Raw genomic sequence first — 24937 nt, 5'->3', positions numbered from 1 at the left:
GGGCGCGGGCGCGGGCACGCTCGGCGGGTCCTCGCGTTGCCCCTGGAAACCAACCGGCGCTGCCGCGACGGGAACGGGGGAAAGACGTAACGTTTCAAGATGGCGGAGGACTTGGACGAGCTCTTGGATGAGGTCGAGTCCAAATTTTGCAGACCCGACCCACCGAGACTGGGCATAGTGCAGCGGCCCAGAGGCTGCGGCGGCGGCATCCTCAGCAACGACCGGAACCGAGCCGAGGCGAAAGAGAATCTCAGGTTAACAGGCGGGAAGGGTGAGCTGTCCTGGTAAAGCCTGCTCCACGCCCTGAAGCCGCCCTCTGCCCACGATCTCCAGCTTCTGTCCCTAGTCGGGCCCAGATCCTCAGCTCCCCACCCCCGGGATAGCACACAGGAGGACTTGAGCGTCTCTTACCAAGGCCCAATTCGGCAACCCGGGCAAGCCCCAGTGAGCTAGCCCCGCCCGTGAGAGACCTCACCCAGTCTCTTTCACCCAGACGGAGCCCCGGGGGACCTAATGGAGGTGGGGGGAGAGAGGTGCAGCTTAGGGGCCCTCCCCTGAGCCCCGAGAGGGCCTCTCTGACCAGCTCTGTCAGCCTGAGCGGTTCTCATTCCAGCCCCCCCACCCCCGTCAGGTGTTCGTTCCCAAAGAGAACCTCAGCCTATCGCCTCTGACCCAATTCCCAAGCAGAATAATCCTTGGGCCGGTTGTTGGAGAAAACGATTCCGTTCTCTTCTGTGTCATCATTAGCTTTTTTTTTTTTTTTTAACTCAGAGAATTGAATAAGATTACATTTATGATAAATGGTTAATTATTGTGAACACTGTATTAATCCAACCACCCCCAGTTAAGGTCCCAGGGAATCTCGCATCCAAATTGAAATTTGAGATTTCTTAAATATTCTGGTTTTTGATCCAAAAAACTACCTTTCAAATTTGTTAATCTCTTTGATTCCGTATAATCATAAAAGGACTTCCTTTTTCCTCTCATTTTCTCCTCAATCCCAAAAGGTCAAAATTGTTGCATCAGAATGCATATTGTCCTTCAAAGTGATGACTTGGGAGCCTCTGCAGTAACTCTGTTGGAAATGTTTGTGGAATTACACAAAGGCAGCTTTGGAACAACCCAAGAAAGTCATTCTTGTCAATTTATGCCTGCATCTGTGGTTTGGTTTTGTTTGGTCTTGGTGTTCGTGGGCATGATTTCCCAGAAGTCTTTACCAACAACATTGGTACCCAGTTTATCAGATATAACCGCTAATGGCATTGTTTATAAAAATGAACCCTTGGAAGATAAAAACATTGAGAAGATTCTGAAGTTCAGAAATGGAAGTTCTAAAAATTAGTTGAGTACGGGGCAGCATTCTAAAAATCAAGTGTAGAGCCAACTAAAATGACTACTTTGAAGGGGCTAATGCTTTCTTGACTGAATGTTTGTGCAAATATCACTCTCATTAATTTGTATGTTATTGTCTGGTATGCTGGAGGTCCTTATGTACTCATTCCCAGTACATCCACCATCCCCATCCCACAAGCAGTGTTACTTTGCAATTTCTTTTGTTCTTTTTATTCATTCCTTTTGGGATGGAGAGAATTTATCTAAGAGCCTTCCAAAGCCTGTTCATCTTAGGAAAACTAGTGTGCAGAGGGATAGGATGTCTTGGAGCAGGCTCCTCAAAATGGAAACGGCTGCTAAGGTGGATCCTTTTCAAGAACAGGTCCTTTTATGCCTCTCTCCATAGCCACTTATTGCACTACTGAAATCCATCCATAATGTTTCTAGCATCTCACCTCACCTTACTACATCAGATTTTTCAGTAATACATTTATAAAAGCGGTAGCAAGCCAGTACTGTTGTTATTCATGTGTTAAAACTTTTCATTTGGTAATGTAATTGTAAATTATGCAAAAAAAAACAGCAACGGCCCTAAACCTAATACCCAAATACAATCCCTACGTGGTATATAATGTCAAATATAAAAATTTTATCATGAGCCAGAATTGATATTTAAAAATTAGGAATCGATTTATATTATGAATTTATTAACAGGAGACTATCTACCAACTGTAAAGCAATGCAGCTGTTATCTCTTTCCCTTATAAGAGTTAAAATACTGAAGTCTATTAAATGATAGGTCTGCAAATAATAAAATAAATGACCATGCAACATCTGGATACCAGGAACGACTGCTAATGTAAGAGATCAAAACATATACAAGTTGTTGAAGTGTTCAAAATGATAAAGAGAAGTACATGATTAGTTTAAAAAAAAAATGCTGTGAGTTGAACTGCATAGGACTAAAGTGGTTCAGGATGATACAGATGGGAATATTTACAGATAATATCATAATCTCCTAGATAATAGTTATAATAATAGCCAACATTTATTGAGTCCTTTCTATATGCTAAGTGCTCTGTATGTGTTATTTCATTTACTCTCCCCAACCCTATGACGTGAATCATATTATCTCCCTTTCACTGACCAAACTAAGACTTAGTAAAAGAGTTACTTGCCCAAGGTCATATTTCCAAGTCTACCAGGATATTGTAGATCTAGATTTAAGCTTTTATATATACCTTTCACATTTAATTGTAGGTTTCAACTGTTTAATTTTTTTTATTTAGAGTATACCTTTTATTTTTGACAAAAACTATATTTTTAATCAAGATTACAATAAAAGAAGCGAAGTTGAGGGGGAAACCAATAAATGTTTATTAACCTTTGATTAAGGTTACTGTATTATAAGGACACCTGGCTGGCTTAGTTGGAAAAGCATGTGACTCTTGATCTCGAGGTCATGAGTTTGAGCCCCACGTTTGGTGTAGAGATTACTAAAAAAATAAATAAACTTTAAAAAAAGATTACTGTATTATAGCATCAAAAGATTAAAAGAGGGACGCCTGGGTGGCTCAGTCGTTAAGCGTCTGCCTTCAGCTCAGGTCATGATCCCAGGGTCCTGGGATTGAGCCCGCATCAGGCTCTCTGCTTAGTGGGAAGCCTGCTTCTCCCTCTCCTACTCCCCCTGCTTGTGTTCCCTCTCTCGCTGTCTCTCTCAAATAAATAAATAAAATCTTTAAAAAAAAGATTAAAAGGAAGTATTATACAGTCCTTTAAAATTTGTATGCAGGGGGTGGCTGGGTGGCTCAGTCGTTTAGCGTCTGCCTTCGGCTCAGGTCCTGATCCCAGGGTCCTGGGATCGAGCCCCACATCGGGCTCCCTGCTCGGCGGGAAGCTTGCTTCTCCCTCTCCCACTCCCCCTGCTTGTGTTCCCCTCTCACTATGTACCTCTCTGTCAAATAAATAAAATCTTTAAAAAAATAAAATAAAATTTGTATGCAGTCTCATTGAAATGATGGCATTTCTACAATAAAGCATAGGCAGTTGTATGCATCATGAAATTGTGTAACAGACCAGAATCTTAATAAATTTGGATCCCTAATAGTATTTATTGGTTTGATAAAGTTTGAGTGTATCTGATTCTTGAAATTGTGAAACTGCGTGAGGGACTAGAACCCAAAGAGTATGTTGTGAAAACTAAAGGAGGGGAGAATTTCAAGAGGACAACTTAGCAACCTGCTGTCATAAAAGAAATTGAAGGAATTGGTACCTAACAGTGTCAGGTGTTTCTGAAAGGTTAAAGAGGATTGGAACTGAAAAGGGCCATTGAATTTAGTGATGTGGGCAGTATTGACCTTTGAGAGAAGAGTTTTACTGTAGTTGAGGGTTATAGGGGCCAGAGATAGAATATTACACCTGGAAGAAGTTATAAATAGTTGTCTAGATCTCCTTTTTACATTTAAAATATCTGAGGTTCAGAGAGATTAAGGAGTTTAAAGTAGGTCAGTAGTTCTCAACCAGTGAGGATTTTACCACTCAAGGGGCATTTGGCAATGTCTTGGCATTTTTAATTGTCACAACCGGGGAAGGGTATATATGCATCTACTGGCATCTAGTGGGTAGAAGTTAGGGATACTGGAAAACATCGTACAATGGACAACAGCCCTACTTCTTCCACCATACACACACTAAAGAATGGTGTGGCCCCAAATGTCAGTGGTTGAGAAACCCTCATCCAGATCACCATCCAATACACTTGTAAGGCAGTAGATCGACTTCAGTAGTAAGGGGGAGCAGCTCAATAGAGTTTTTTGGAGTGGTTTTTTTTTTTTTTTTTTAAGATTTTATTTATTTATTAGAGAATGAGAGCACGAGAGGGAAGAGGGTCAGAGGAAGAAGCAGACTCCCTGCTGAGCAGGAAGCCCGATGCGGGACTCGATCCAGGGACTCGATCCAGGGACTCGATCCAGGGACTCCAGGATCATGACCTGAGCCAAAGGCAGTCGCTTAACCAACTGAGCCACCCAGGCGCTCCTGGAGTGTTTCTTAAAAGAGTAAGTCTTGGGGTGCCTGGGTGGCTCAGTCGTTAAGCGTCTGCCTTCGGCTCAGGTCATGATCCCAGGGTCCTGGGATTGAGCCCCACATCGGGCTCCCTGCTCTGCGGGAAGCCTGCTTCTCCCTCTCCCACTCCCCCTGCTTGTGTTCCCTCTCTCGCTGTGTCTCTCTCTGTCAAAAAATAAATAAAATCTTTAATAAAAATAAATAAAAATAAGTCTTGTGCATACTTGTAAGTCAAGAGAACAAGCCAGTACTGGGTGGAAGACTTTAAGGATAAAAGTTAGGGAGGGAACAACTGAAGAGGCAAGCCTGGAGGTAGATGGAATCAGACATTCGGTATTAAGCAGCACTATCTGGTTTTTCTTACATTGGGTTAATTACTCCAAGCAGTAACAAAGAAGGAGTATAATCCTCAAGAATTTTCAGAGTAAATACATTTCTAAAGTTAGAATCTGACTAAAAAACTTGTCTTCTAAAACAAATATTTTAATGGTCTAATGAAGTTATAAAGTTGATGTGAAGCATCTGTAACATATAAACTCTAAAAAGAGTTCATCTTGTTTAGTGTTAGGTGTCCGGACTGCCCTAGATTGAATTCCAAGCGTCTCCTCCCACTAGTTGTATGACCTTGGGCGAGTTTCTGAATCTCTCAGTCCCTGCTTCTTCACCTATATTGTAAGTATTCAGTAAATGTTAGCTATTAAATAGAGGTTTTGCAGAGTAACGGTTTGTATCAATAATTCTGTGATGGCTTTCCCTGCACAAAATAGAAAGGTAGTTGAGATACTCTATCAGGTGAATATTGCTCTTTTTTTTTATATTGATCATTTGATTATATAACCTCCAGCTTCTGTAGTAAAAAGGTACAATTATTTGACTTACAGTGGAACTCTTAGGGAAAAAATTAGAAAAAAACTCATTAAAATTATCTTTGTTTATAATTCTCAGGTTCTACTTAAAATGGTACATATTTTGTGTTCTTTAAATAAGTCCATAATTTATAAAGTGCATGCCCAGCTTTCTCTTGAATATAACGTATAGCTTTAAATGTCTTTTTTTTTAAAGATTTTATTTATTTGACACAGAGAGAGAGACAGCTAGAGGGGGAATACAAGCAGGGGGAGCAGGAGAGGGAGAGGCAGGCTCCTGGCTGAGCAGGGGGCCCGATGTGGGGCTCGATCCCAGGACCGTGGGATCATGACCTGAGCCGAAGGCAGACGCTTAACCACTGAGCCACCCAGGTGCCCCCTTAAATGTCTTATTTTAAGTGTGAAATAGTAACGTATGTATGTGAATTTGTACCTGATAAACTACATCTTTGTCTCAACAGTCTTCAACTATGTCCATAGAGGGAAAATAATTAACATCACAATTATCCTTCTGTTATCAACTGTAATAATAGACTATTTAAGCAAAATTCTTCTGATACTGACTTTATCTGTACTTAAGCTTCAGCTGTTTTGTTTTCAGATCAGCAGAAACATTTGAGGAAGAAGATGATCTTGACAGTCTTATTAATGAAATATTTGAAGAACCCAACTTTGACAAAAAAACCTTTGTAAGTTAAGTATTATAAGTGTGCAGTAATTCTTTTCATTATTTCAAAACAAGTTTAAAATAGTCTGAAAATGTATAGAATACACAAGTATCTAGTCCTTTGAATTCTGAAAAATACAATTGTTTTAAGGGAATTATTCCACTTAGAGTTGTAGAAGAAATAAAATATTAAAAACTCTCATGTAATTTGCTGTTCGTTTCTTAGCAAGAACGAAAAATTAGAAAAGCTGTTAGAGCAGAAGTCAGCTCACAGATGAAGTTGGTTATTTTATTTATATATTCTAAGAACACTTTTCTAAAAGACCAAAAACAGCTTTTATTATAGGAATGTGCTTGATATCTCAGATGCAATGCCATTGCTGTTACCCATGAACCAGTGAGTAAATTGTTAGTATTTTAATGTTTAAATGCTTTTGTATCTATCAACTTTATAAAAAGCTCATAAAACAGTGTAACAGCCAACTATGTATTTACCACCCATAGTGAACATATCTTAATGTTTTGTCATATTTGCTTCTCTGGATTTTTCCTTTAAAGAAATAGAAATTATAGATATAGTTTAAGAACTCTCCAAATCCTACTCTACTGCCTTCATTCCCAGAGGTAACCTGTCCTTTCCATCCATACTTTTATTTTTTAATTATACTTGTATAATCATAAACCATTTTAACTGACAATAGTCCATTATGTGACTTACCACAGTTTATTTATCCACTTCCCTGGTAATAGACATTTAGATTGTACCCAGTTGTTGCTTTTTTTTTTTTTTTTTTAGATTTTATTTATTTATTTGACAGCACAACAGGGAGAGTGGCAGGCAGAGGGAGAGGGAGAAGCAGGCTCCCCACAGAGCAAGGGAGGCCCGATGTGGGACTCAATCCCAGGACCCCCGGGATCATGACCTGAGCAAAAGGCAGTCGCTTAACCAACTGAGCCACCTAGATGCCTCCCAGTTGTTGCTTTTAAAACAGTGTTTCATCGGATATTTTCCCATGTGTTCTTTTACCTACATACAGGAGTTTCTCTAGGATGTGCAAACCTAGGGGAGGAATTGCTAGGTCATTAAGTGTGCTTTATCTTCCACTTTTCTACCCATTGCCAAAATGTTTTCCAGAGTGACTATATCATTTCTATTCTTCTCACCAGCAGTAGATGAAAATCTGTATACTTTAATTTTTTACCAGTGTGGTGGGTGTAAAATATATTTGTGAGATTTAAGAAGAGACCAAATGGAAGTCTATATTACAGAGACCACAAAGAAGAAAAAAAAATCTAAGAATAAATATAATACCAAAGAGGTTTTTTTTAAAGGGGGAAGATTAAAGCTAGATAGACTAAAAATCACTAGGCGGTGATGGTGGTAAGGATATGCATATGAGCCACTTTTATTTTTGTCAGCCAGACTAAAAATCAAATGACTGATACAGAGCTTAAGGTCTTTATTTCTCTAAATTTAACATTTTCAGTTCATAAGCAGGTGGTAAATTAATAAGCTGTGTGATTAACACATCAACATAGTAATAATGGTGTTGAATACTCTGCAAACAAGAATGCATCATAAATGCTAAATAGCAATGCTAATTTAATTAATAGAGAAGACTACATGATGTTCTTGTTATTCATGGATCATCTGAACAATTCATTATTAAGTACTACAGGATGTGTATCTATATATGAGGCACTGTCTCTTTAGTTCAAGACATTTCAGAAGGAGAAGGAAATATTTCTCTGCTTTAGCTTTAAAATACACTAATTTGAAATAAGAATAATTCCTACAATCATGAAGAGGTAAACGTCTATGTACTTCTGTATGCTCCCTTTTTTTAGTTACTATATCCATTCTCCAGACTGCAAGGGAAAAAACAACCTGAATAAATTTCTGGAGAAGAGCAGGTCTGTTTCAAACATGGACTGGGTGAGGAAAAGAGGTGTCTGTGAAGAGGTGTGCATGCCCACCTTGTCCAGACCAGATTATGCTCTTGAGAGTACTGCTTCCTCCCCCATCACTCACGCATTCATTCTGTTGAGTTTCTGAACTGCTCTCAGACCCACACAAGAAAGCCCAAGAATGACAACAAATGCCGCAGTGTGCCAGCTTCGAGCCATAAGTGGATGGCACATGAAATACTCTTCTCAAAAAAAAGATGCACATTATTTTTTCAGACCTGCACCAAAAATTTTTCCAGTTCTAACATCAAATAAGAAAGTTAAGAGAAATTGTAAAATGAAATATTTTTGCCTCCATTAAATTTCCTCACCTACAAGGTAAGATGAAGGCATGTCTCTGCATAGTTTAAATTGCCTTTTCTCCAACTTCCTTTCCTTGGCGGTGGTCCTAGTATGTGGTTGGTTTATGCTGTTTGGTACCATACGCCAGTTAACACTTAATAAATGCTTACTAATGATGATGATGTTATGTAACCATATAGGAACTACTGTGTAGTTGTGACTAGGTAGGTCTACAATTTCCTTGAATGTCTATTGGTTGATACCATTTTATTTGATCAAAATTAATATTCCTGAAGTTACCCAGCAGTTTGGTTAGTTTATTTTTAGTTCAGGTGAGTACCATTCACAGCCTTTAAAAATGAGTCCGAGGTTTTTTTCCTCAATTGAATTTTTCCAGGATGAAGTTTTAAATAGCAGATCCTTCATATTAAATCACTGAACTTGGTATTAACTGAAGAGTTATAAAGTGACTCTAAATCTTAGCATGCTAATAATGGCAGTATATCAATTTCCTAGACTAAAAGTTAGCCGAGTAATTTACTAATTCCTCAGGGAGGTCTACTTCCCTTTTGCCTTTAAAAGGTTTTGATCATTGTTTTTATTTCAGAAACCTTAAAATGATACAGAATTTTTATTTAAGTCATTTAAAAAATATTCTTGTTATAAAATAAAGAATATTAGTTTTTATGTTAGAATTCTCTAAGTTACCCTTGGCCTTTTATTGTTTTGTTTTGTTTTGTTTTTTAACAGAAATTAAAATCTAAATCTTCAGTTAACACATCTGTCAGAGCTTCCATTCAAGGCCTTGGTAAAAGGTAAGTTGAGATGGCTTTAGTGAATTACACACACTAGTGAGCAAACACCATGAGCAAAGCCTTATAGATTTTGTTACCATTTAAACAACAGTGACATTGAACAACAAAGCACTGGTTGGCTTTCAGGAGAAAGACCAATAGCAGTATCTTCAGTGTTCTTATGGTCTGTGACCCCTTGGTGTAAAAGAACTTGAATGGAAGATTATTGCTATTGTAAATAATTTTCTGCCGTATGAAAAAAAAATAAGTGTGAACAGTTTCTCAAAATTAATGTTCTGTTATACTCTTCAGTCTTTACTTTGTCCCTTATATTGTTTGGCAAACACATTTTTTGGTGACTCATTTTAACTCCTTGAGTGCTCCTGAATGTATAGGTTATATCCAATAATGCAGGGATCCTGGAATAAACGCCTCTTCTTTGAAATAATTGGCCTGCTCAGGAAAATATACAATTTGATTACAAGAATATAGAGTCAATGAGGCCAAATTAACTTCTCATATTTTTCTGTTGTAATTTTTTCCTTCCATCTATCGAACCTGTCTAGTTGCAGCCCAGTGTACCTCGGTGGAAGCACTGCTCCGTGCGGAATCGGGACACGTACTTCACAGAGGTAGGATGTCAGAAATAGATTTTCTTGAGGCGCCTGGCCAGCTCAATTAGTTAAGTGTCCAACTTGATTTTCGGCTCAGGTCATGATCTCAGGGTTGTGAGATCTGAGCCCCATGGCAGGCTCCCGTCTCAGCAGGGGTTCTGCTTGGGATTCTCTTTCTCTCTCTCTTCCTCTCCCTCTGCCCCTCCCCCTGCTTGTGCGTGTGCGCATACACATTCTCTCTTTCTCTCTCAGATAAATAAATCTTTTTAAAAAAAAGAAATAGATTATCTTTTTTATTAGGTTTTTCACAGTTGATAACCCTGTTGTTAAAATGTAGTTCTTGGCATCCATCTATGTCAAAATCAGACGTGTGTTTTATTAGCCAGTCTAAGAACACTGTACTGAAATGTTTGTTATTCTGGGCAATAGCTTTTGAAAGCTGTGATATTGGGTATATGGTATATACCCATTGTGTTGATGCCCATTTCTGAGCCCCACTTGAAATGCTTGGGTCACTCCAGTGCCAGCCTGCTTTCCACAGGACACCAAGAGAGTGAGCTTCTGCCTTGCCATTTTTGCCTTCTGGGCAGTAGAAGCCAGTGGAGAAGACAGGCGAAGCAATGTGGCCATGCGGACACGTGATGCATTACCCACCATCTCGGCCAGCATGAGAAAGCTGGGTCTTCAGTACTCAGAAAGTTCTCAAGCATAGTCGCTTGATTTTACGTATTTAAAATGCAGAAATCCTCCTTTCTTTGTCACTTCCCCATCCCATACACCCACTATCTCACTCCTCACCCCTTTCAGGGCAGTCTTGTGGTCACGATACCACCTACTCCATACTGCTAGCATATTCCATTATCATTGTCATAATGTAGGGAAACAGATTGGTTTTAAGCATATCTTTCTGTTGTCCTGATACTGTTGATTCTATTTTTGCAGAGGCCTGTTTGCCTAGATTATTATATTTTGTCTAGTTATTTCTAAAACACTTTTTTATTTTCTGTTAATTTTTTAAGAAAGAGAAGAATGAGATACATGATTGCATGTTGACCATGTTTTAGGAGGAATAACGGTTATATTGAATAATAGAAGTAGGATCTGAAAAGACGTTGGGGTTGTGGTGGTGCTGGCCTAGATCCTAGGAAACCTAGGAAGAAAGACTATGGGACCAAAGGAAACTTGAGAGTCTGGGGAAGCCTGTATCGGAAACAGCAGGCAGCAGACAGGCTAACAGAAGCCCACTAGGGTGCTGCCTGCTGTAAGGGCTGTAAGTAACAATTGACAGCACTTGAATTATTGTGTGTTGAGGGCTAGCTATACAAAGAATCAGAGACACAAACTGGCCCTTAGAGAAGAGTATAGTCAGGTTGCTGTCAATCCTGACTTACCGGGTGGAGTCACTGGGACTTTTCTCCGTTTTTCCAGACCATACCCCCTCCAGTCCCAGGTTCTTTCCAATCACCTAGGAACTGCAGCAGCTTCCCTGTTACCATCCACTTCCTCTCTCGCTTCACTCACATACAGCATGAAGGATAATATCCCTAACTTATTCTTCTGAGCACATCTCCCCTGTTCAGAGGGAAAATGAGAGTTGCTGTTTGTCTCACATTAACTCTAGGGTTATTTGCTTTACCAAATTGTGTTCTTTCTCTTCTTGGTCCCTTCACCTCCAGTGAGAACCCAGGTCAGATAGTCCACTTCCAACTAGAACATTTGTTATCCCCTGCTTTCCACTTACATCTTTCTGCTTCTGAGTATTTTTACATTTATTCCCTGTCTGGAATGACCCTCCTCTCTAATGTATGTCCTCACTGTCTTATCTGCTTATCTACAAATTTATTTCGTCATTCTATTTGAGCTTCTTTTTTCTTTTCTTTTTATAATATTCATTGAATGCCCAGCATGTCCTAGGCCCTGCGCTAAATACTAGATACCAAAAGTAAATAAATGAATAAATAAAACCCTAGCCAGGAGAGGAAGTGGTAAAGAGGTGAATGATGACACCCTAGAGCATGAAGAGAAAGCGTTCTGATGGCAGAATGCCCAAGTTCAGATCTTTCATTGTGCCCCTTATGAGGAGATGTGAAACCTTTAGAGAAGGTATGTGTCTTCTGAAACTGGTTTCCTCACCCGTAAAAACTGAACACACTCCACGGAGATACTGGGAGGATTAAATGGAATAATACATTATAGTATGCCTGTGGTGCAAAAGACAGCGAAGATAGTTTGAGTAATAGTTTGCAGTTATTCGTTTGTCTTTTCTCATCTGTCAGTGCTGCCTTCTCACTGTGTTCTCCCTCGGTGCCCAGAATCCTATATTCTCCTACTACTTTTCCATTTTATCTCAGGAAATATGTATCAGTGTTTACTTACAGAGGTCTTCTAATTTTTAAAATGGTCTCAGGGCGCCTGGGTGGCGCAGTCAGGTAAGCATCTGACTCTTGATTTCTGCTTAGGTCATGATCTCAGGGTCGTGAGATTGAGCCCTGCATTGGGCTCCATGCTGGGCCAAGGAGCCTGCTTAAGATCTCTCCCTCTCCCTCTGCTCCCCCGCCACGTGCGCTCACTCTCTCTCAGTCTCTCTCTCAAAAAATAAAAATAATAAATAAATAAAAATGGTCTCTAAGACGATCCATTCTGGTTTACTTTCAAAGAGTAAATATTTCATGAGGATTTTCTTTTATATAGTATTTTTTACATGTACTTTGATTTGGTTCTAGCACAGAAGAATCTTGCTCCAGATGGAATTTAAGTGGACAGAAGAATGGCCTATTTTTGTTTTTTTATTATTTTTTTTTTAAGATTTTATTTATTCATCAGAGACAGAGAGGCAGAGGGTGAGGCAGGCTCCTGGCTGAGCAGGGAGCCCGATGCGGGACTCGATCCCAGGACCCTGGGATCATGACCTGAGCCAAAGGCAGACGCTTAACCGTCTGAGCCACCCAGGCACCCAAAAATGACTTATTTTTATAGCGTGAGGGTCCTTTCACACAATATTGATCCATGAGCATGCCAGTATCCATCAAACTCCTTCCTACTTTCTGCACAGCTACAAGATGAAAAAACACATACTGTTTGCATATATATGCATAGGTAACTGTGTATATTCACAGGTCTTTTCTTCCACCCCATTACAAAGATACCCTTATGGACCAACCTCTTCCTAACACAGATCTGCACCCACAGAAAGATAAGCCTATACTTGTTCACGTGCACGTAAAACATTTTATGTGTGAAGTACTTTATACTGTCCAGAGCACTTTTTTATAGATGCTTATTGGTTTAGCTCCACAGGGAAAAAAAAAAAAAAAAAAAAAGATGCAAATAGAGCAAGACTTTTTTTTTTTAAGATTTTATTTATTTATTTGGGGGCGCCTGGGTGGCTCAGTTGGTTAAGCGACTGCCTTCAGCTCAGGTCATGATCCTGGAGTCCTGGGATCGAGTCCCGCATCGGGCTCCCGGATCGGCGAGGAGCCTGCTTCTCCCTCTAACCCTCCCCCCTCTCATGTACTCTCTCTCTCTTTCATTCTTGCTCTCTCAAATAAATAAATAAATCTTTTAAAAAAAAAAGATTTTATTTATTTATTTGATAGAGAGAGACAGTGAGAGAGGGAATACAAGCAGGGGGAGTGGGAGAGGGAGAAGCAGGCCTCCCACTGAGGAGGGAGCCCGATGTGGGGCTTGATCCCAGGACTCTGGGATCATGACCTGAGCCGAAGGCATACGCTTAATGACTGAGCCACCCAGGTGCCCCTTGGAGCAAGACTTTTTAACCCCATTTGATAAATGAGGAAATTGAGACACTGGTGTTAAATTCACTGAACACATATTAATTAACCACCTGCTTGCTAGGTCCTACATAATACATAATGTGAAGGGAAAGTGCAGGGTACAATAAGCATAGATAATTAGCACCCCAGCTAATATGAAGGGCTAGAGAATGCTTTCCCAACCAAATAACATTTAATCAGATTACAGTATGAAAAATAAGTTAGCAAAGAGAGGAGACCATTAGAGCCAGAGGGCACACAGTGTTAGATGATCCCTGAGCTGGAGTAGCAGAGGGCAGCCAGATGAGCTGCAACATAGTGAGTGGGGGAAAGAATGGCTCTTGATGGGGCTGGAGAGGTAGTCGAGGCACATTTGGTTTGGGGTCCTGTAGTCCTCTGGAGGATTTTAGGAAAAGTGTGTCATATGCAGTGGAAGCCTTTAATTGTTTTGGGGGGTGTGTTTTGGTTTTTGTTTTTGGCAGATGGGGTGACAATCGTATTTGTGTTTCTAAAGAAAGTCATTTTGGCTGCTGAATGGAAAATGGTTTGGAAGTTGGAGGGGCAAGACAGGAGAGGACACAGGGAGAACAGTCAGCAGGTAGTAGTTACAGTGCTCCAGGAAAGAGACGGGGATGGTAGCTCTGACCTGAGTAGTGACAGTAGCTGTAGGGAAAAGGTGTCATATTTGTGCCATTTAGAATCTAGAATTGACAGAACTCAGTGTTTAAATGGCTATGGGAAGTAAAAGAGAATGTTCTCAAGAATGACTTCCAAGTAATGTGCCTTACCAAGATCACAGAAGTTATTACAAACCAAGGACTCAAATATGTAACTTGTTCCTGGTCCATTATCCTTTCTAGTATACCAATTTACAGAAGGCCATGTAACGTATGCAAGAGGGAAGAAACTTAGCTGTTTTTGCTATTGTGGCTACTGTTATTTTCCAGCTGTCCAAACAGCAAGGCTTCCTAGACCACTGTGTAGATCTGACAGGATTTAACTGAGAACCAGAGTCTGGGCAGAAGACTGTATTGGGCTGTATTTTGGGCATTCCCATCAGGAACACCTTAAAAATAGTAAAAAGTTGTTATGTATTAGGTGGACAAAAGGACAGAGCTGTTGGTGACACCTTTATATTTGTATTCCTCCACATTTTGGAAGAAGAATCCTGACAATTTATCTTTCATTAGAATCATGCCCTTTTTTAGACATCCTCTTATATGTATATAGTTATGGAAGAGAAATATATTTAAGCCCTGAAAATAAGCACTAATTTACATGCCCAGGGCATAAAGGAAATTGAGTCTATTCTGCCTATTTTCCATGTGTTTTATTTGTTTGATTTCTAGATAAAGCTCTGGTTTGGGAGTACTGCTGAATGATTTTAGAGTGTAAAGATTTGAGTCTTTTACCCAGTTGGTGGAAAGGAGAAAGAGTAGTAGCAGGAAGCATGGTGGCATTAATAAGGTATAGATAAAATCAAGGCATTATTTTCAAGCCAAATCGAATTTTACTCTCCTATTTTTTAAACTACTTGTAAGACTGGATTATTCCATAGACTGCTACTAATTATGATCCAATAGAGTGAATCGTAGCAGCAGAATGATTTCTTAGCTGCAAGTTAGTTTTATTTTTCTCACAGGGCAGTGTTTGTAGGAAAATGTGGTAGTGTGAATAGATTTGAATAAACTACTAAATTTTAAATTAAATTAAAAAGCTGTATTTAACATTACGGTTGAGATTTTACACATACACAACGTCAGGAAATTCTAAATTATAGTTCCCACAACAGCAATAATTTAGCCAAATTGCACATATGTATTAAGGCATTAAAGTTAACACTCTGTGCAATCATGTAATAAACTACATATGCATAAGAAAGCAAGTTATGGCAGCTTTGGGAACCATCATTTTGCATTTCCTGACTTGTACATTCAAAATCCAATTTCAAATGTGTACAAATGTAATTGTGTTGAATTGCCATATGTACAAATACAACTCTATAAATTGCTAACAGTTTGAAAGAAAATATGGAATTGTTTATGAAACTGGTATAGATTTTGAGTGCTTAGTTATTTTTATGATTAATAATAACTTTTAAAATAAAAAGCATTTATTTTCAAAGAAATTTTCAGGCCAAAAAATATTTGCAATTTTGAAGTTACCATATCTGAATTTTAGAGGGAAATAAGTGGAAAACCATCTAATGATGGGGCTTTTAAATTATTTTTTATTGCAGAAGTATTGAATGCTTATTTTAAAAATAAAACAATTTAAAAATGTATAAAGAAAAAGATAATAATCTTCTCTCTCCTCCATTCCCACTACCCCTGAGGCAGCCAGTGTTAACTGTATAGTATATAACCTTCCACATTTTTCCCCATGTTCTTACAAACTTACAAACACCTATACAGGAAATTTTTTTGGTTGTTTTTAACAAAAATAGGCTCCTGCTATATATGTTAACTGTGTACCTTGCTTTGGACATCCCTCTAGGTCAGTAGATAAATCTAATTCTCTTTATTGGCTACCTAATATTCTATATGTATTGCATATTATTCAGTCTTTTCCCTTTATAATAGGTATCCAAATGGTATCCTGGTTTTTGCCACCTTAGCAATTTTGCAGTGCAGTAAAAATTCTTGAGATAAATGGCTTATAGACTGATGTGTTTGGGTTTTTTTTTAAGATTTTATTTATTTATTCACATGAGAGACACAGAGAGAGACAGACAGACAGAGGGAGAAGCAGGCTCCCAAGGAGCAGGGAGCCCAATGCAGGACTCGATCCCAAGATCCTGGGATCATGACCTGAGCCGAAGGCAGACGCTTAACCATCTGAGCCACCCAGGTGCCCTGATGTTTTCATTTATATGTAATAGGTTCCCAAAAATGGGGTTGCTAGAGCAACAGCTAAGGATAATTTTAATTTTAAAATAGTGCTAAGGTTTTTCCCAAAAGGTTATAGGAATTCACATACCCACCAGGAATGTCTGAGAGTGCTAACTTTTGCTATCTTAATTGGTTAAAACATTTATTTCGTGGTTGCTTTAAATTTTAATTATGTTTTATTTTAACTAACAAACCCTGTGCCAGGCATTGTTACAAGCACTTTACCAATGTTAACTTATTAGTTCTGCATAACAATTCTATGAGGTATATAAGTATTATTATTACCCATTTTACAGATGGGGAAAATGAGTCACAGCAAAGTTATTTGACTATAGTTACACAGCTGGTAAATAGTTGGAATACATTTGAACCTAGGCAATCTGTCTCCACAGTATGTGCTCTTAACTAGTATTCTGTGATGCCTGTATTAGAGAGATCTAATATATTTTTAAGTTTTGTTGTTATTTGTAAGCACTCCTTGTATAGTGTAAGTATTTGACCATGTGTTGAAAATATTTTCTTCCACTCTATCACTGACTGGTCATTTCTCTTTATTTTTGGTATCTTAAAATCTCTTTTTTTTTTTTAAGATTTTATTTATTTGACAGAGAGAGAGACAGCGAGAGAGGGAACACAAGCAGGGGGAGTGAAAGAGGGAGAAGCAGGCTTCCCGCCGAGCAGGGAGCCCGATGCGGGGCTCGATCCCAGGACCCTGGATCATGACCTGAGCCGAAAGCAGACGCTTAACGACTGAGCCACCCAGGCGCCCCAGTATCTTAAAATCTCTTATTGGGGCGGCTGGGTGGCTCAGTTAAGCATCTGACTCTTCGTTTCAGCTCAGGTCATGATTTCATGGTTCGTGAAATTGAGCGCCACATCAGGCTGTGCGCTCAGTGGGAGTCTGCTTGAAGGTTTTCTGCCCCTACTACCCGTACATGTGCGCGTGCACAGGTGCACAACTCCCTCTGAAATAAATCTTTAAAAAAAAGTCCCTTCTTCCTTTTAATTTTTAGATAGTCAAGTGTGTATCTATATTGATTCTAGTTTTTAAATACTTCAGACAATGGAAGAAGTTTCTTGTTTTTAAAGTAAATCACATTGTATAAATCAAATTGTTTGCAACAGCAGTTCATAAGTATTTCCATATATTGTTATTTTACTCCTAAATTTACTATGTAGCATATGAGTTTTAAGAATTGCGTTGCATTTCATTTCCTCACATATTCAGTAAGGACCTATTACGTGCTAAGTGTCATTCCAGTACTTCTACCCCTTTCTCCTGTATCATCAGTGTTTTACTTTTCACTGCAGCTTTGCCATCAACATAAAAATGTGCTTTTTTCCCCTCCCTTCTTAAATATAATCTTCTCTTAACCCCTGTTCTTAACCACCTCTCACTCCACTTAAAGAATCTGCTCAGATGTATGTACCTTCTCAGTGAGGCCTGTGCAGACTACTCTACCTAATGAATTACAATCCACTCTTTCCTGATACTCCCAATTTTATTTACTCTACTTATCATTTCAAAAATTGGAAGCACTTTTCACCTTCTTTTTTTTAAAGATTTTATTTATTTGAGAGAGAGAGAGTGAGCAGAAGGAGGGGGAGCAGCAGGCCGAGGGAGAGGAAGAAGCAGGCTCCCCGCTGAGCAGGGAGCCCGATGCGGGGCTCGATCCCAGGATCCTGGGATCATGACCTGAGCCGAAGGCAGACGCTTAACCAACTGAGCCACCCAGGCGCCCCACTTTTCACTTTTTTTTTTTTTTAAGATTTTATTTATTTATTTGACAGAGAGAGACACAGTGAGAGAGGGAACACAAGCAGGGGGAGTAGGAGAGGGAGAAGCAGGCCTCCCGCTGAGCAGGGAGCCCAATGTGGGACTCGATCCCAGGACCCTGGGATCATGACCTGAGCCGAAGGCAGACGCTTAACGCCTGAGCAACCCAGGCACCCCACACTTTTCACCTTCTAACAAACTATATAACTTAGTTATTATGAGGATTATTTCTTATACTCATTAGAGTATAAGCTCCATGAGGACAGAAACTCACCAGCACATAGTATGCTTTCAGGAAATATCTTTTAAGTGAGTGAATGAATGCATTAATGCCATATATTGGGGAAGCAGAAGCAAATAAGATATTGTCCCAGTATTTAAGTAGCTTATGCAGAAACAGTTTGATTTCCATATGATGTGGCAAATTCTGTGATAGAGGCACCCCTCAAATTTTCAATAGGAAGTGAAGCAACTTAAAGAAGTTATCTTAAGTGAACATCTCCCTCAGACCCAATTTGAAAACCATTGAACTAAAAGATCTGCACATCCCTTTGTTTTATATCTATACGATATGCATGTGTGCATATGTGTATATATACATATCAGTGTGTAAAATCTTAGTAAAATAGGAAGCTTTATACAAAAATTTAACCTGAAAGTTTGTGCAGAAATTTAACCTGAAAATTTTTACCTAAAGGTATATAATCCTTTCTTTTTTTTTTTTTTTTTTTAAAGATTTTATTTATTTGACAGAGAGAGAGAGCACAAGTAGGCAGAGCAGCAGGCAGAGGGAGAGGAAGAAGCAGGCTCCCCACTGAGCAGGGAGTCTGATGCGGGGCTCTATCCCAGGACCCTGGGATCATGACCTGACCCGAAGGCAGATGCCCAATGACTGAGCCACCCAGGCGCCCTGATATATAATCCTTTCATACAAAAATTTTTAATCACATTAATCCTTACTTTTCTGTCGTTTATTCAGTAATCTGTAATATGTGGTGTATCCTATGAATAAATCACCAGATTTCCATATTTAAACATACCAGTAATCTTTAATGTACTGTTGTTTTTCTCTGAACAGAGCATGTGATCATCTGCGTTGTATAGCATGTGATTTCTGGGTAGTAAGCTACGACGACTATATGTGGGACAAATCATGCGATTATCTGTTTTTCAGGTATGTTTCCAAAGAACTTCACCCTGTGAAAAAACGTACCAAGCAATAACTTTATATTTCTTATTTTGCTATAACATCTCTTGGTGGACTTGGCAAGATCATGTGGCCTCCACCTCTTGCATATTTCTGTCATCTCCTCTTCTCCATCTGTCTGCTGTCAGCCTGTGAGGATATGTGACTTCCAGACAGGAGTATAGGAATAGCCTTCTCACTGATTTTTTGCCTACAGTCACTTCTTTCAGACCACCCTTTCCTTGCTGAGAATTAACGCATAACTCTGTGTGTGCCATGCTCTTGCCCAAAACTCTTCTGCATGTGGAGTCGTGTCCAAGTTCCTTAGTGCAGCATTCAAGACCCTTCACCATCCAGCCCCCATCTGTCTGTCACCCAGCATGTCCTTCTGCAGTTTACTTTTTTTTTTAATGTTATGTTAGTCACCATACATTACATCATTAGTTCTTGATGTAGTGTTCCATGATTCACTGTTTGCGTATAACACCCAGTGCTCCATGCAGTACGTGCCCTCTTTAATACCCATCACCAGGATAACCCATCCCCCCACCCCCCTCCCCTCTAGAACCCTCAGTTTGTTTCTCAGAGTCCATAGTCTGTCATGGTTCGCCTCCCCCTCCGATTCCCCCCCTTCATTCATCTTCACAAGATTATAGCTGCATCCGAGTACTCAGTACTGCCGCCATTCCCTGTGATAATGCAGGCTCTTCCCTTCCTGGTGCAGCCTTCCCACCATCCCACCCTTTATTTACCTAAACCTGACCTGTCCCTAAGGGTACAGTTCATTGCACATCCTTCATGATTCCCTCACCACTCCGTCAACTTGGAAGTAAATCCATCTTTTCCTATGTGTCCACAGCACTTCGTACCTATTCTAGCACTCCCTGGAATAGAAGATTGAAAATCTTCGGTTGGTATACGTCTGCCTCCCTCCTTGGGGTCAGGATAGTGTCTGACTCATGTTTCTGCAGTTTATACATTCTTATACACTTAAGCCATAACTAATGTTTTTAAGATATTGTAAGTTATAAAAATGTATCTGAATTATACATCACGTGGGGCACCTGGGTGGCTCAGTTGGTTAAGCATCTGACCCTTGATTTCAGCTCAGATCTTGATTTCAGGGTCCTAAGTTCAAGCCCCACGTTGGGCTCTGTGCTGGGCGTGGAGCCTGCTTAACTAACTAACTAACTAACTAACTAACTAACTAAATAAATAAATAAATAAATAAATAAATAAATAAAATTAGGCTGTGAATTATACATTACATTTTCAAATAAAAATTAAGCGCTAAAAATTAATGAAGTGCATACATCATGCATTTCTATCCCCCACCCCAAACCTTTGCCTAAACAAGAGTTATATTTTCTGACACAAGTAATCAGAATATATTCTATCTCTCTCTAATAGATAAAGAAAAAGGTGAGAGTCTTTCTTCCACACCTCTTCTGGCAGCCATTCTCCTGTAAATCCATAGGAGTCTCCTTTACTTGAATTGTTTTTTAAACTCTTCCATATCAAACCACTGTGAAAATCTTATGAAAACTTTGAATCCTCTCTACACATACACAAAAATTCAAATACACAAATTCATAGAAAAATTACAATTTGAGAGGTTTCACATTTCCCAACCCAAATGAAGCCTAGTGCAGTCCCAAAATCCCTGATCAGGTTAGCCCACTTTTAATCCCAGAGTTGGAAAAGTTAACTTTTAATTTCAGGTCTGTTTTGCCATTTCTGACTTTTCTCAGTCCTCTGCTCTGATTAATGTAATGAGTGGTCAGTAACCCCCTATGTCACCAATATGAACCATCAATTTTTAGAAAACTAGTATAGTTTTTATAGAATGCATGTAATGTCAATGCTGTAGTGAGCTCTCTGTGACTGGGTTGAAGGAGGTAAAATAGTGATGTATTCAGGGGAAAGCTAGGAAATGGAAGATTTTCACATCTGATAGCATGGCTGTGTGAATTAGGATGTGAGCTGCTGAAAGTACAGGAGTGGGGAGAAGATGAAACACTTGAGGAGGGTGGGGAGTAATAGCCGAAGGAAAGTACAAGTAGGTGGTCACCAAAGAAGGCAAGTCAGAAGACTTGCAGGGTGCCATTGATTGCCTGGCAGAACATGGGGAGCCATTTATTTTTAGTGGTATCAGTCTGCACATTGGCTTGTTTTATTGTCCTTATCTTATAAATGAGGGAAATGTGTATCCTAGCTTTGACAAGTTCTAGAATTTTCAAAAAGAAGTATAAGCTATACTTGATCATCCTGGCATAGTAGCTAAATAAGATGCTTTTATTTTCCTACTAAATCATTTTGTTTATGGAAAATTATTTTTCTAAGCTTTTAAGATATGTGCTTCCTAAAAACAATTCAAAATGCATTAATTAGTTTCCTGGCTATTCATGATTCCTACTCATAAAATCTCTAAGGATTCAGTCAAGTATCAAATGTTAAATTTGTCACAATATATTGCAGATTGAATAAAGAACATTTAGTATTCATTTTGTGGAGTTTTTTTCTTTCTGATAAAGCTTAGATGATCCATCTCTTCCCCCTAGTTTACTGAAATCAAACAGTTGGCCTGGAAAATCTAGGTTTTGTTAGGCTCAAACCTAAACTATGCCTTATTTTGTACAATCCAGTACTGAGTGTGGTGCCCGTTGGCCACCAGAGGGCACTTTGTAGCCTGCCTTCTGTTGCAGTGACAGCACTTTGTGTCTCTTTTTTTAATATTCATACTGTATTTCATCACATTACTTTGTATTTTTTCATCATTTCATTTTGAATTTTTCACTTTTTTTCCTGTCACAGAATAGTTACATAAATTCAGTACATGGATTATCATGAAAATCATAATTGATTTTCAGTTCATTAAACTTAAATTAACTTCTCTAGTCTTTTTTTATAGTAGCATCAAGTCAGATGGTTATCATTTTTTATGATGTCCTGCCCATTGATTTAATTATTTTAACATTATTGACATTTAACGCAGGATAGACGTTTATTCTGTTGCTAATAGTATATCTTGCCGATAAGTATATCATTGAAACAAATGAAAGATACAATATTAGTTCAACAAATGGAAATAACAGGCACTTTTTCTCTAATGAAAAATGCTATAGTTAACCCATCAGAAGCCTATTTATGCCTCTTATACGCCCTCCATTGGCCATATTGCGGGCTTTTAGAATATGGTGTAGGTGAGTATCTGAGGTAGGAAATGTACCACCATATCTCTCACTCTCTCCTCATATCGTGTCATCTCTGACAGGACAAATCAGTAATTCTTCATTCAGCCTTTTAGTTCATTGTGTTCTATTACGACAGCTTTAATAAACAGGCCTAGAGGATTGCCATTCAAAAGCACTGGATACCAAGGAAATACCATCAGAAAGAACACAGAAGCCTATCTTCTGTTGTTTGGGTGAGAAGACCAAGGTTGTTTAGTGTTCAGATGTTGTAAAGATAGGAAAATAAAGCAATGAGAACTTTTTTTTTTTTAAGTCATTCAGCTCTGAGCAAAGCCACTGTGCTAAAATCTTCATTTTTTATTGATAGGAACAACATGCCAGAGTTCCACAAGTTAAGAACAAAGTTGGTAAAGAAGAAAGGAACACGGGCATATGCCTGCCAATGTAGCTGGAGAACTATTGAAGATCTGACTGACCTTCAGACCGATCATCAGCTTCGTTGGGTTTGTGGTAAACATTAAGAATGCAGACTTTTCGTATTCAGACAAATGTATACAATGAGAGCAGTCTCCAGTAATTATCAACATATTTAGAAAGAGGTACGAAGCAGTATCATGCCCTTTGGAAAAAGACAGGAAATTTCATTTAATGACTATATAGTATAGATTTTCAAAGACCTAATGGACTTGAGAAGATAATGTGCTTTAACATTTTGGAATTATCTCTTTTTGATGTATGGGCATTTCACTTAGTAAGTAAGGTAGCAAGTTATCCTAGTTCTTTGCTAGCCTATCTCCTGTTAAATGGAAGTTTTATTATGGAGTTTCATACAAATATATAGCCATTCATTAGCAACTGCAGTATTAGTCACTGCTAATACACTTAGCTAAATATTCCTTATTTACAACATTTAAAGGGGATAAAGCCAGCCAGTGCAGAGAGGTCACTGGGGGGTGTACATAGCATCTCCTCTGGTCAGATCTGTTGTTGCCAAAGATCAGAATTTAGACATGGCAGAAACCATGTGATCAGTGGCTAACTGAAGGATTTTGGGGAGCACAGGTTTATTGTAAATGAAAACACTGCCTATATTGACCTTACCTCAGTAACTCCAAATGATATTATGCACAATAATGATAAGTATATATTCTAGTTTTAGCTTATTTCTTCTCCTTATGTTCATTTAGATATCAAAAGTTAGTTTGCTAGTTAGTAAATATTCATTTATATATAAAAAAATGTGTTGGTGTACCTATAATCATAAGGAAAAATCTTAATATAGATAGATCATTATTGGATTTTTTCCAAGTAGTTCTGTAGCCTTCAGTGCCTAAAATCCCATCAAGTGAACAGTAAGTAAAATACTTTCTCAGGCAGCCTGTTGATTTTCTGGTAGGATCAGGTTGACATGTTGATTGTTAGATGAGTGCATGAGAAAAGAAATAAAACATAGTGGAACCAACAGGTAATCTGTTGTGCTCCTCCTTGACATCTCTGAGGCTGGAGGAACCCTACAATAGCAGCACATTCAGGAAATCAGTTATCTCAAAATTATCAGTTCCCAGCACCATGGAAAAATTCTGGGGGCTTTCCAATCTGCCATAAGCTCTTTATTGCATGTGTCTAAGATATAGTTCAAATGTATGACACAAGGCATGCTGAAAGGGAGTAATTGAAGTGAAGTTGTGATTGCTTAGTCTTATGCTGAATCCATTCCAGTCACACCACTCAAGTAAGAAGAAAGACCGGCCATTAAAATCCTTTTCCTAGGTGTGACACATTTGCTTACCTGTAAAACTGACTCTAGTAAGTCTAGCATTGCAACAAAACCCATAGTGAACTCACAGTGGCAGATGCTTACATTTTTGTATTGACAATGTTTACAGATTTTATCTTTGAATAAAGATTTTTTACTCCCTAAAATTTTATCTCTGTGTAATTGTATGAGAAACAAGGGGATTTGATTGAGAAACCACTAGTCACAATGGTGATGTTTTCTCTTTATTCAAATGAGCAAATCTACTAAATCATTAATTTGAAAATATGTTTTTCTCTTTTATTATTTCATTACTATCCTATATCTTGGATACATTGCTCATGTTTGGCATTCCATAACATAATTCCCCAGTGTCAGAAATGTATTTATGAGTTCACATTTTTGTTAGCAATTTATTTTATAAGCTTTTTAATATTGTATAATTTTTAATCTAAAATGTAGAAAGAATATTATGTTTATATACAAATGGATAAATTATTACCAGTGGAAATTTAAGCCACAATGCAACTATTTTAGTAACAATGCAGAAGAAAATCATAGTTTCTGATGAACTATAATTTTAAAATGTAAAGTCTATAAAACTTTCAAGATGTTTTGCCTATTTGTTTTTAATATTTATAATAATTTTCTACTTTAGCAATTATCTATTTTTTGTCAAGCCAGGTAGCTACTTTCTTTGAACTGTATTATACTCTCAGACCCTTATCCTGCCTAGAAATGAATAAATAATAAATAGCTTTATTCTGTATTCAG

At 38.5% G+C, this 24937-nt stretch overlaps 1 protein-coding gene and 1 long non-coding RNA gene across 4 annotated transcripts in view; one reads left to right on the top strand and one right to left on the bottom strand.

Annotated features, from left to right (window-relative positions):
• The first annotated feature begins 47 nt into the window (after window positions 1-47).
• CUNH8orf37 (chromosome unknown C8orf37 homolog) lies at window positions 48-24932 on the top strand. Of its 3 annotated transcripts, XM_035011562.1 has the most exons (7): window positions 89-254; window positions 4958-5067; window positions 5863-5950; window positions 8929-8993; window positions 9539-9604; window positions 19106-19201; window positions 22775-24932. In XM_035011562.1, exons 2-7 carry the CDS (start codon window positions 5015-5017, stop codon window positions 22926-22928), a joined length of 522 nt encoding a protein of 173 aa, XP_034867453.1. In that variant the 5' UTR covers window positions 89-254; window positions 4958-5014; the 3' UTR covers window positions 22929-24932. The 3 variants fall into 3 exon arrangements, with proteins under 3 accessions (XP_034867451.1, XP_034867453.1, XP_034867452.1); XM_035011560.1 differs by lacking the exon at window positions 4958-5067 and having other exon boundaries at window positions 48-254; XM_035011561.1 differs by lacking the exon at window positions 89-254 and having other exon boundaries at window positions 4588-5067.
• The window catches only part of LOC118015040, a 64689-nt gene continuing 57714 nt past the window's right edge, over window positions 17963-24937 (bottom strand). Inside the window, exon 4 of the long non-coding RNA XR_004680509.1 lies at window positions 17963-17994. This is a non-coding gene — a long non-coding RNA (uncharacterized LOC118015040). The remainder of the gene's footprint in view (window positions 17995-24937) is intronic.

The sequence above is a fragment of the Mirounga leonina genome, unplaced genomic scaffold (genome assembly GCF_011800145.1).
Source record: "Mirounga leonina isolate KUSES-001 unplaced genomic scaffold, KU_Mleo_1.0 Mir_165, whole genome shotgun sequence".
NCBI lineage: Eukaryota > Metazoa > Chordata > Mammalia > Carnivora > Phocidae > Mirounga > Mirounga leonina.
This window is presented reverse-complemented; position numbering and strand designations above follow the sequence as displayed.